This window comes from Eubalaena glacialis, chromosome 9 (genome assembly GCF_028564815.1).
Source record: "Eubalaena glacialis isolate mEubGla1 chromosome 9, mEubGla1.1.hap2.+ XY, whole genome shotgun sequence".
NCBI classification, from domain to species: domain Eukaryota; kingdom Metazoa; phylum Chordata; class Mammalia; order Artiodactyla; family Balaenidae; genus Eubalaena; species Eubalaena glacialis.
Window position 1 is genome coordinate 108,853,638 of NC_083724.1, and position 12,440 is coordinate 108,866,077.

Consider the following 12,440-nt stretch of genomic DNA (forward strand, 5'->3'; position numbering starts at 1 on the left):
TGACCTCCCCCCGCAGAGTCCACAGGAGGCAGCCCTCAGAGCAAGCACCTCATTGAAGACCTCATCATCGAGTCGTCCAAGTTCCCTGCAGCACAGCCTCCCGACCCCAACCAGCCAGCCAAGATCGAAACGGACTACTGGCCGTGCCCCCCGTCGCTGGCTGTTGTGGGTAGGCGAGACTGCTGGAGAGGGGAGAGGGAGGCCCTGCTGAAGCCCCAGGAACCCCACCACCACCTGCATGAACCCTCCAGGCTCCTGCTCCCCCGTCCCCTGCAACCCCATCTCTCTTGGAGTAAGCAGCCCTGCTTGTTAGTCATTTACCCGCTTTCCGTTCATTTCTTTGGCCGCTCAACAGACGTTTGTTGAATTTCTACTGTGTCCCAGGCTCTGTGATGGGAGCTCTGGAAAGAGAAAGAGGAATGAGACGAGGTCTTGGCCCCCAGTCGCTTTCAGTCGTGTGAGCATGTGTTGCCCACCCAGCTTCACCGCAAGGCTAGAAAACGTTGCTTTTGTTTTATAATAATAATTTGCAGTGTTCCCTTCAAGGTGCAGCCCCGGGACATGCACAAAGCAGCCCCTGACAGACGCTCGTTGAGTGCGCGGTTGATTGACTGATGTGCCTGCTTTTGTCCGTATTTCCCAGAGACAGAATGGAGGAAGCGGAAGGCGTCGAGGAGGGGGGCAGAGGAGGAGGAGGAGGAGGAGGACGATGACTCCGGGGAGGAGATGAAGGCTCTCAGGGAGCGTCAGAGAGAGGAACTCAGTAAGGTAGCGTCTCGCTGCCCCACCCGCATCCCTGGGCCACCCTGGGGACAGAAGTTCCATTCTGATCTAAATGGGTACATGTCTGAAGAGCGTCCTGGTGAGAACATGTGAGGAATTCCCTTTCTTTGCCAGGATGTCAGGCTGCTGCTTTTGAAGGGACACTAGGATTGCATGTTGCTTTAGGAGGGCACCACTTACTGTTAGGGCCAAAAGCACAGAAAAGGGTGGCCCCGCCAGTGCCAGGCTTCAGCAGGCGGAGTAGTTCATGGGACTAGGAGAAAGGAGAGAGTAGGCTGCTGGCCTCCAGGGGGAGGAGAGAGGGTGTAGGGAGTCACGGAAAGGCCACTGATGGTGGCACGGGCTTGTGCTCTGGGCCTTGTCACCTGGGATGCAGAAGTCCCTGGGGCAGAGTTACACGGAGCGGCTCTGACTCCTTGCTCTTGAGGGTGGCCAGACCCAATGTGGCAGAGCTTCTGACCAGGACAGGCTCCACGGGCTCCAGGCACCACACAGCCCCTCGGGAACTCTGTCCCCACTCCTGCCTGGGGTGGACCCAACTCTGAACCTTTTGGAGATGAGAAACAAGTATCGACGCCTTGGATCCATCTTCCTTTCTCCTTGCCAGGTTACTTCTAACTTGGGAAAGATGATCTTGAAAGAAGAGATGGAAAAGTCATTGCCTATCCGGCGGAAAACCCGCTCTCTGCCTGACCGGACACCCTTCCATACCTGTGAGTGTCACCGAGGGGGCTCAGAATCACCTGGCCAGACCCTGAGGCCAGAATCAAATAGTCTGCTGAGTTTGTCTGTCACACGCCCAGCACTGCGCTACTGTGGGTATAAGAGACATAGAAGTTTCGGTTGCTGGCTCAAGGCTCTGGCGCTCTCCTTAGGGCAAGAGTACCAGTCACGGAACAAGATGAGATGACAAAGGATGGCATCAGCTAAAGCAGAATTAGCACATTTTGTTTAATTCAACAAACATTTATTGGGTGTCTACCATGTTCTTGGCCCTGAGGACATAAAGAGTAAAACACTATAGTGCTGCCTTCAAGTAGCTTCTGGTCACGGGGAAAGTGACGTGGAAACTGGGGTGTCAGTGCAGCATAGCAGGTGAGAGGTACACTTCAAGTGCTTTGAGAGGACGCTGATAGGGCCTGGGTCCCAGAGTTGGAGTCTTGAAGGACAAGACAAAGTGAGTGGGGGAGAAGGGCAGCACAGACCCCAGGGACAGTGTGGGAGCAAAGGCCAGGAGCAGCAAACATCCAGCCAGCAGAGAGGACCTCCGGGAGCCTGGAATTACAGCGCACAGAGCGTGCTCTGAGGTGGCTGGGGCTTTGGTGCCATGCTGCTCATCACTGAGCCTAACCTGGGCTTCCTTCGAGCATGGATGGCTGGAGAGGAGCGGGGCACATCTGAGAAGCCCAAACTGGAAGCTACAAGGCCTCTAAGAGCCTGGCCTCGGAAGCCACAGGGCATCCTTCTACTGCCTTCTGACGGCCAGAGCAGCTCACAGGCCACCCAGACACAAGGGAGAGGAAAGAGATTCTGCTTCCTGATGAGAGGAACCACACAAGGGCACACAGGCTGGGAGATAATGTTGCGGGCCATCTTCGGAGACAGTCTACCACACTTTCCAATCATCTGGGTAAGGGCTAAAAATATACATAGGTCCAGAGAAGAGGGAATGGGTTTGAGAACTATACAGGCACCGTCTGTATAGAAATAGCCCCGGAATTACAATTTTTCAACTTTACGATGGTGCGAAAGCAATATGCATTCAGTAGAAACTGTATGTCCAGTTTTGAATTTTGACCTTTTCCCAGGCTAGTGATGTGCAGTACGATGCTCTCTTGGCTTTTTTTTTTTTCTTTTTTTTCTTCTTTTTTTTTTTTTTGGCCGCACCGTGCGGCATGCAGGATCTTAGTTCCCCGACCAGGGATTGAACACACGCCCCCTGCAGTGGAAGCGCAGAGTCTTAACCACGGGACAGCTAGGGAAGTCCCACGATGCTCTCTTGAGATGCTGGGCAGCGGCAGCGAGCCTCAGCTCCCCGCCAGCCACACCATCACGACGGGAAGCAGCCCATACGCTCACAACCATTCTGTACCCAGACCACCATTCTGTTTTCCACTTTCAGTACAGTATGCAATAAATTACATGAGAGGTTCAACACTTCATTGTAAAATAGGCTTTGCCCACCTGTAGGCTCATGGAAGTGTTCCGAGCACGTTTAAGGTAGGCCGGGCTGAGCTCTGATGTTCAGTAGGTTTGGTGTATTAAATGCATTTTTGACTTAACGATGGGTTTATCGGGGCATGACCCCATCGTAGGTCGAGGAAGATCTGTAGAGGAGATGGAATCAACTGGACTTAGTAGCTGATTGGATGTGGGTGGTGAAGGAGAGACGAGTTGGGGTTTTTGTCTTGGGTGCTGGGTGATGACAGACCTGGGGCTGAGATCATGAAAGAGGCAGGTTTCGGGGGAAAGATGAAGAGACTTTTGGGACGTGTTGGGTTAAGTGCATGTAGGTGGGAGCTGAGTTTGACTGAGTTGGCAGCTTGAGGCGCAAGTCAGGGCTCAAGCAGAATCTTCAGCTTATACGTGGTAATGGGACCATGAGAAAAAACCCAGTTGTGTAGAAAAAGGGGAGGGAAGGGCAGGGTGCCGAGGGCTGTTCCTTGGAGAGCACTCACACTACAGTCCCCTTGGAAGGTTGGCTGGGAGGAGGTCAGAAGTGAGACCCAGCCTCAGGATGCGGGAGGCTGGCCTTGAAAGGGTCGGGGACTTGGCTTTGGGAGCAGGCCACATCAGAAGTTGAGGTTTGGGACTTCTCTGGTGGTCCAGTGGTTAAGAATCCAAGCTCCAACCTGAACAATTTCAGAAGTACGGACAGGCGTGTCATTCTGACGTAAGGGTAACATTGAAATTAATGGTCACTTTCAAACATAAAAAGGCAATCTAGAAATCATTAGGAGTTAAAATCTTATACACTTTAGGGACTTCCCTGGCCGGTCCAGTAGTTAAGACTCTGTGCTTCCAATGCAGAGGGCACGGGTTCGATCCCTGGTCTGGGAGAACTAAGATCCTGCATGCTGCGTGGCTAGGCCAAAAAAAAGAGAGAGAGAGAAGTTGACATCTGAGCACACAGAGGGTGAGGCTTGGTGAGAGTGGTGAAGGTTCGGAACAGCTTCTGCTGGGAAAGGGAACTGATGAGAGGCTTTAGGGTCTGTAGTGATGCTAATGTACACGTGGTGGGCTTCATCTCCATAGCCTGCGGGCAAAAGGGGAGCCCTGGGCTGATGCAGGGTTAGAGTTTGGGTGCTGCTGAGTGTGGGTGAAAGTGGTTATGTACCCACCCATGGGTCAAAGGTCAGGGGGAAGTGGGGGACCAAGACACTGGAGGTTCCCCATGATATTGACCGGCAGATGTGCCAGGAATGCGGCTGAGGGAAAGCTGCAAACAAAAAAGGGCGCTGTGGCCGCAAAGTGTGATACCCAGGCTTCAGTGTCAAAGCGAAGCGGTTGTGGACGACAGGATCCAGGGGCTGGCCACCGGAAGGGGTTGCATGCTGTGGAGTGGAGGTGAAAGCCACTGGGCAGGGGGACTCAAGGAACCGTTAAGGCTCATATATGGCTGGGACATCCACAGGGTCATCGAAATGATATTTCACCAGGATGATATTTCAGTGTGCGTGGGAAGAGCTTCTAATAGGCCTTTTTAGAGAATGTGGAATAAATAGTTAAGGCCTGAAGAATGAGGCAGAGAGAGAGATGCCCCGAAGGTTGGATTCATGCTCCACCAGGATTTGCTAGTTAGGCAAAATTAGCTCTTTAATGTGCATTTGGCCTTGCAAAGTTGAGTAGCGGAAATGTCTGCCTCAGTGTCACTGTTGGCATCCTTGAACTTGTATGGGATCAACGGTCATATGATTGCCTAGGTTACTCTCATAGCTGATCAACCTGAACAATTTCAGAATTACGGACAGGCGTGTCATTCTGACTTAAGGGTAACATTGAAATTAATGGTCACTTTCAAACATAAATAAGCAGTCTAGAATTAGGAGTGAAAATCTTATACACTTTAGGGACTTCCCTCGCGGTCCAGTAGTTAAGACTCTGTGCTTCCAATGCAGGGGGCACGGGTTCAATTCCTGGTTGGGGATGCCATGCAGCATGGCCAAAAAATTTTCAAAAAAAAAATCTTATCAGTCAGTTGAGGGAGAAGTATGTACTTATCACAAAAGAGAAGTGCTTCAATAATGAGGGTTGTGAAAGCAGACAATTTTCTACACAAAAATAAGAAACATTAAGGAAAAAAAAACCACGAGGGTCCCCAAAACACATTTTGTTCTCACCAAACTTCCAAATAACATATTTTATTAAAATGTTTGAAGAAAACAGTTCTTCCTTATACTCTTGAGTCTGTCCAGGCTAAACCTTCACACAAAAAATGCTAGTCAAAACAATTGCTATACCATGCCAGCAATTTCTAGTCATTGGAGATGAAGGAATTTTGAGATTAGTGCAAACTAAGAATCCTAGGAAAACCTGTTACCGAAAACCAATTTTCTTGAATTATAATCTGCAGTGCTTGAAAGCTTAGTGATATTATTGGACATCAAGTTGAAAGTGACATCTGGTCATGCGAATGTCAAGTCCAGTGACTGCGGTGCCATCTAGCAGCTGAAAGTGCTGGGAAAACTGCAGCTTCTGTTTTATAACATCAAGCATTTGAAATTTGATTACCAACATTGCTAAACCTAAAATTGTAATAATTCGATTCTTTTGACTAAATTTTAGATTTATTTTCATATTCCAGAGGTTCATTTTACGATGGTGAGCCTCATCATCTGACTATCATTGGCTGACTATCAATTTGAACACTCGGACATTTGGCCCAAATGTCTATTTTGTGCACGTCTGTTAGGGAGAGGGGAGGCATTAGGGATAGTTCAGAGCTGCCAGCACGATGTCACCTGCTGAAGGTAACGGGCAGGAGCTGGAAGCCAACAGAGGCCCACCGGCTTCCCCCAAGTCCCCCCTCCACTGCCCTGCCCCTGGCAGGGGAGGCCAGGGAATGACCCTCTGGAATGACTGTCAGGCCAAAGGGTCTGAAACAGGGCCTCCTGCTCTCTTCCAGCCTTGCACGTGGGAACATCGAAGTCTTCTTCCCTCCCCGCCTACGGCAGGACCACCCTGAGCCGGGTAAGGTCCCAGGACGGAGGTCACAGGCCTCGTGGGAAGAGTGTGCGTGTGGGGCCCATGAGGGACTGAGCTACGTGGGCACCCGGGGGGGCAGCCAGACCCTTACAGTGAAGGGGGACGATGTGGAATGCCCCAGCTTCCTCTGATTCCTTCGTGTCCTTTCCAGCTACAGTCCACAGACTTCAGCCCATCCGAGAGTGAGACCGAAAGCCCAGGTGAGAGGCAGGGCCCACCTGATGCTGGGAAAGGGGCTCAAGAGGCCCCTGGGGCAGCCCGTGTCTGCGATGTGGGCAGGGCTCTGTGGCTGGAGGTCGGGGCGGCTGAGCTGGCAGGTTTGGAAGCCTGCTGACCTCAGAGCTGCCTCTGAACAATGGCTCTTCTCTCCCACAGGCCTGCAGGTGAGTGCCTTCTGGAGGGGAACACGTGGAGCACGGAAGCCACGGATGGACGGGGGACTGGCAGTGTTGGGGGAGGGGTGTGGGGCTACGGAGTCACCTGGTGAGGACATAAGAAGCCTAGGGTAAGGCTGGGGAGGCCTCCCTGCCCCACTCTGGCTCACTGCGGCTTTGGTCTCCCCAGAACGGAGAGGGCCAGAGGGGGAGGATGGACCGGGGGAACTCCCTTCCCTGTGTGCTGGAGCAGAAGGTGAGGGGCAGGGGCAGAGGCAGGGGATGGTGGGCAGGGGACAGAACCGTCTCTAGTGGGGGCAGGCCAGCTTGGGGAGAAGCCAGGGAAGTGAATGCACTGAGGGGTCCTCCTGGCTGATGATGGGAGGGGCAGCACGGAAGTTGGGGGAGTTGGATGGCAAGATGGCATGAGCCCCCATGGCCCCTGCAGGCTGATAAGGGGGCCTGGGGAATGGAGGGGGTTAACGCTGACAGGGACCTCGAAGAGCCTAATACTTACTGCCCGCCTCCCCTCCCCGCCAGATCTATCCTTACGAAATGCTGGTGGTGACCAACAGGGGGCGAACCAAGCTGCCTCCAGGTGTGGATAGGATGAGGCTTGAGGTACGCAGGGAGAATGTGCTGGGTGGGTGAGGGGCTACTGACGGGGCAGCCTCCCCTGCCCGCTGTGGGGGAAGGTGGCCCAGCCCCACCCTGTGCCTCCTGTCCCTACACTGCCTCTGTGTGTCCCCCTTGCAGAGGCACCTGTCAGCAGAGGACTTCTCAAGGGTCTTTTCCATGTCTCCCGAAGAGTTTGGCAAGCTGGCTCTGTGGAAGCGAAACGAACTCAAGAAAAAGGCCTCTCTCTTCTGACGGCCCCCACCTGCTCCGTGACTGACCCTCACCCTTGCTGCTTCGGGGCTCTGGAGCTGGGGTCACTAGACCCCAAAGCATCACCTCTGGGGGGAGCAGGGGGGTGGGGCAGAGGTGGGGTTGGCTCTGTTGCCCAGGTCAAGGGAGAGCAAGGCCCCTGCAGTGCTGGGGTTTTGGGACGTGGACCTCCTTCCCCATGATGAGCTGAGGGGGCCTCCTCTCATCCCTGGTCCTCGCTGCACAGGGCAAACCCAGCGTGCACTCCAGCACACGCAGAGTTAGTGTCTGCACCCTCTCCCTGCCCCCACCCCCATGTGACGGTCCCCAGAAGGGAGTGATGAGACATGAACGTGACACTTAGTGGTCAGGCCTGTCTGCTGTCCTGACCAAGGGGTGGGAAGAACCCTCGGGCCTGGTAGGAGGCACGTGAGGGTGGGAGGCAGCCACGCAGGCAGAGAGCGCCCAGGACCCTGTGTGCACCCAAACACTCCTCCACAGCTCACCTGGGACGGGTTCCCCTGCACCTGGGCCTCCCACCTCTCAGCCTCCAGCAGGGAGGCCACCCAGCCCTCCAGCTTACCCTGTCCTCTCCTTGTGACCCCCAAGCTTCGAAGCCTCTTGCTCCAGCCCTGAGGCTTCCCTAGAAGCCTTGGCTTAGAGTGGAGATGTCGCCTATACAGACCCCCAGCCCAACATCAGCCTTCAGGCTGAGTCGGCTAGAATGCTACCTTCTAGCATCCAGGTCCCGGGCAGAGCCCAGGCCTTTGGGCTCCCCTGGACGGGATGAGGAGCCAGGCTGAGAGTCCTGGCTACCGAGTCCCACCCACACCCCTGCATCCCCCACCATGCTCTCTAAAGAATGTAATTTATTGGGGCACTCCCCAGCTGCTTTCCTCACCTAACTCTCTGCCCTACCTTAATCACGCTCCCAGCTTTTCTTCTCTCCAAATACACGTGTATATAATTATATATATATATTTTTGCCGGGGTCTGGGTTTTGTTCCTGCCCAGACCCCGACATCCCTTTCCACCGTGTGTGTGTGATAATGCTGGGGGAGGGGGACTCTGCTTGGAATTAAAAGGTTGCATCGGGGCCCCAAATCTATTTGTTCTTTATGAGCCACCAGATCCGAGTGAGAGGAACAGGTGATGCCAGGCTGAGAAAAGCCACAGAGTGAGGGTTCAAATGGGGGGGCACACAGAGTTGGAAGAGGGAGAGCGATGGCACACATCCTACCGTCCCCCATCCCTGGGCCAGAAAAGCGGGGGCAGTCTAGCAGGTCCTGTCTGCCTCCTCTCCTTCAGGGGCTGTGCAATGGTGACATGGATGAGGGGACAGAAACTCACACTCTGGAGCATGAATATAGAGCCAGCTGGGAGAAAAGGCTCTGCCCTTCACTGAGCCCCTAAATGCACCCCCTTGGCGGTCAAGCTCATCAACAGCTGACATGGTTGTACCCCTCCAGGTCTATGATACTCACAGTTCAATGGGGAGGCCAAACACCCAGTAAAGGTCAACTGTGTAGGAGTGGGCAGTGAGCTGATTGTCGAGGGTCAGGCGGGGAAAACTAAGGGGTGGAGAAATGATGGGGGAAATCTAGCAGGAGCAAGGGTCAAGTGGAGGCCGAGGGAGCAGGGGTAACTTGGTCCTGGATGACTTGGCAGGACCGCCCAGGGGCAGTAGACATGGAACAGGCCTGCTGAAGTGGGTGGAGGGGGTGAAGACTGGATTTGAAGATCGGAAGGAGGACTTTGGGTGTGAGGGCTGGCGGGGATGGGGCCGGCTCACCTGGGGGGAACAGAACCTGGGTTTGGGCACCTGAAGAGGTATGCAGTCCAGGGGACCCGGTGAGTTGGAGGGGGCCCTGCGTGTGAACCCAAGACTGGACCTGGCACCTGAATCAACTCTCCTGCCCTTGGACGAGTTTCTAGCCCCTTTGGCTGAAACAAAAGTAAAGTGGATAAGAACTGCTCAAGTGTGAATGATTAAACTGTAGGAGTTCTCTACATGCACAACATTGATCGTCTTAACAAACTTGCGAGGTCAACGGCACAGGTTGTTTTCATCCTTCTTGAGAATGAGAAAATCGTGGAATAGAGACATTTCACAAGCCTGAAGCTACAAGCAACTAATGATTGCAGACTGGAAACACACATCCCAGTTTCTTCACTGCTAACCTGGGTCATTCCCAGTATAGACACAGTTGCCTCTCCAGGGGCAGCAAAGAGAGGAATGGTACCCACACACATGTACCCAGGAGTAGGTGTTCAGCCAAAGTTTGGAAGGCTTATCCCGTTCCGGCATGAGGGAAACGGGTGACGAGGCCAGCACCCCCCTGTCCACGGAGCTCCCAGTCTCTTGCGCACCAAGGGGTGTGAGGAGTGTTTGATCACAGCACACTGGGAAATGTTTGTGGTGCGAGCAGACTGGACTCGAAGTCCTAAAGGATCTGAAGTTCCTGAGAATTTAGAGCGGCTCAAAGTGGAGGTCTGTCCTAAAATAAAACCTTGGTGATTATTTAGTCCATTGGTTTCCAAACCTTTTTAGTAGTCAATCTTTTTAAAAATTAGATCTTACTATTAGTAATTAGAATACATTTATAAGTTGATTATATTTATTTATTTTTTTGACCACGCCACGCGGCATGCGGGATCTTAGTTCCCTGACCAGGGATAGAACCTGTGGCCCTTGCAGTGGAGGCACGGAATCCTAACCACTGGACCGCCCGGGAATTCCCTGTAAGTTGAATTTTATAGTTAATTATTAATGAAATCAATCAATGAGAACAAGGAAGCTATTTGATGGATATAAAAATTTTAAGTCAAGGGTTGTATATGACAGCCGCCCTTTCAGCAAGCACGGGATCTAATTTATTCTTGTATTTGGTTGCACAGTAGGAGAGGATTCTGATTCACAGATAAGTAGTCACAAAGTTGCAGTGGTTTAAAAATGCATGCAAATGTGAACGGTCACATTCCTCACGATGCGCGGCAGCAGCTAAGTCCCATCTCTTTGAATCTGGGCTTTGTGCCTTGCTCTTTCAAACTGTTTATTCTGCAACAGCCTTCTACCTTCATTTACGCTGACAGGAGGGAAGGTTTATTCAAACATCTTCTTCCCAATGAGCTAACCTGGCAGCAGAATTTAAATACATCGGTGGGCTCTATCATATATACAAGTATGTCCACTGACTTTTATTAGAGCTTTTGAAATAAAATTTTAAAAGTTAAACCAAATAAAAGGTTATGAATTTCTTATACACTTCCCCTATATTCTACAGTTCCTTGAAATATCTTGAAGGAAAACAAGTAGATTTAATCCATCCAGCCTGCTTCCTTTACCTATGAGGAAGAAGACCCAGAGAAGAACAGTGTTGGACTGACTCCAGATTGCTTTTTTTTTTAATTAAAAAAATTTTGGGGGGGCACGCCGTGCAGCATGTGGGATCTTAGTTCCCCGACCAGGGATCGAACCACTGGACCGCAAGGGAAGTCCCCTAGATTGCTTCTTGATACACAAAATAGGCTTGTTTCTTCCCTTTGTTCTGATACTTTTTGGCCTAAAAGCCTCCTCTCATTTCCCATAGGCTCCTCACCTGGGACCGATTGTAGACGAGCTGTTTGAAACATCTATTTTCCCTAAGCAGCTGCCAGAGAACTGAGATCCAAGTACTAGCTCAGCCGAACCCTGGCCTCCCCGTGACTCGGTCTGGACTGCAGGCTCCACTCCACAGCACATGGCCAACTCTGGGCAGGCATTGCCTCCTGGGCCTTAGTCCCACTGAAAGGGGCCCCAAAGGCAGGGCCAGTGCAGTGAAGCCCCAGTACCCCACAGCTCCAGGTCCTCCGATCTGTGAGAGGGGCTACCCACCTTCCCTCGTGGGACCCCTGGTGCCTCAGCCTCTCATCAGATGGTGTCAGGGGTCAGCAGGAACACATTTTGAACAGATGTCAGCCCTATCCTCAGGAAGAATCTCTTTCCATTCCTGGGGGGTAGAGGTGGGAGATGGGAGCAGGGAGATGGGGAATGGGCTTTGAACTGGCAGAGCTGGCTGCTAGAAAGCCCCCTCCCTAAGGTCCCAGCTTTTGACATTCTGGGAAACCCTGCTCTGGTTGAGGGTCCTGCCTGTTTAACTCTTGGGTGTAACTTTCCCAGTGTGTCCCCGACACCGGAGACCCACCTTCTGTTTCTCTCCTTGGTGCGTCTAGAAGGGCAAAACGAGGCCAGTGTGACTTCCTCTGCAGGACCTCTGGACCAGCACTGTATCCACTTAAAGTAACAAGCAACAGGTGAAATTAATTTTTATAATATACTTTGGTTAACTCAATTTATCTAATAGATTACGTTTCAACTTGTAATCAACGTAAAACATCATTAGTGACTATTTTACATCCTTTCCTTTGTCTGACATGTCTTCAGCACATGTCAATTGGGACTAGCCCGTTTCAGCTCCATAGCCACACGTTGCCAGTGGCTACTGTGCTGGACAGGGGTGGGGGAAAGACGTCACGCTGGCCCCGTTTTGCCCTTCTAGACGCATCAAGGAAACAGGTGTGTCTCCCGTGTGTGTGTGTGTGTGTGTGTGTGTGTGTGTGTGTGTGTTAGTTCGGGGGGACACACTGGGAAAATTATGGCCAAGAATTACACAGGCAGGGTTTCCCGGAATGTTCAAAGCTCGGCCCTTAGGGAGGGGACCTTCGAGCAGCCAGCTCTGCCAGTTCAAAGCCCATTCCCCATCTCCCCGCTCCACGCCCCCATTCCCCCAGGAATGGAAAGAAATTCTTCCTGAGCACATGGCAGTCAGCTGTTCAAAATGTATTTCTGCTGACCCTCGACATCATATGATGGGACGCTAAGGCATTACGGGGTCCCACGAGGAAAGTCTAGAGACTTCCAGAACCCACAAACCTTCTCATCCCTCATGGGAAAAACCTGTCTGGGTCCACTCGCCCTTCTCTAAGGGTAGTTCGCTCGCTGCCTCCTGGTTCCCCAAGAGGCCCCGGCGGACTTGACCCTGCCCCTACGCTGCCCCGGCTGCCGGCGCCCCCGACCCCGGGGCCCTTCCTCGCTGCCTGTCCCGGCCACGTTGGCGGCCGGCCTCCTCTCCGACCCCGGGCTAGGCCGAGCGGGGGCGGCGGAGCGGGGCGGGGCGGCCGGGGCCCCGCCTCTCTCGCCGCGCCTCCGGGTCGCCGCCTGCGCCCGGGAGC

At 52.9% G+C, this 12,440-nt stretch overlaps 1 protein-coding gene across 6 annotated transcripts in view; it reads left to right on the forward strand.

Moving 5' to 3' along the window:
* Window positions 1-8,325, forward strand: part of DMTN (dematin actin binding protein) — a 28,169-nt gene extending 19,844 nt beyond the window's left edge. For 5 of the 6 annotated variants that reach the window (XM_061200663.1, XM_061200659.1, XM_061200660.1 and 2 more), the window contains 6 exons: window positions 17-169; window positions 644-768; window positions 1,391-1,496; window positions 5,909-5,973; window positions 6,140-6,188; window positions 6,364-6,512. In XM_061200663.1, coding sequence (XP_061056646.1) covers window positions 17-169; window positions 644-768; window positions 1,391-1,496; window positions 5,909-5,973; window positions 6,140-6,188; window positions 6,364-6,497 — 632 coding nt within the window. In that variant the 3' untranslated portion in view covers window positions 6,498-6,512. Of the gene's footprint in view, window positions 1-16; window positions 170-643; window positions 769-1,390; window positions 1,497-5,908; window positions 5,974-6,139; window positions 6,189-6,363; window positions 6,513-6,552; window positions 6,619-6,902; window positions 6,984-7,118 lie in introns of those variants that run through there. The other variant, XM_061200665.1, reaches the window with a different exon arrangement.
* Window positions 8,326-12,440: the final 4,115 nt, after the last annotated feature.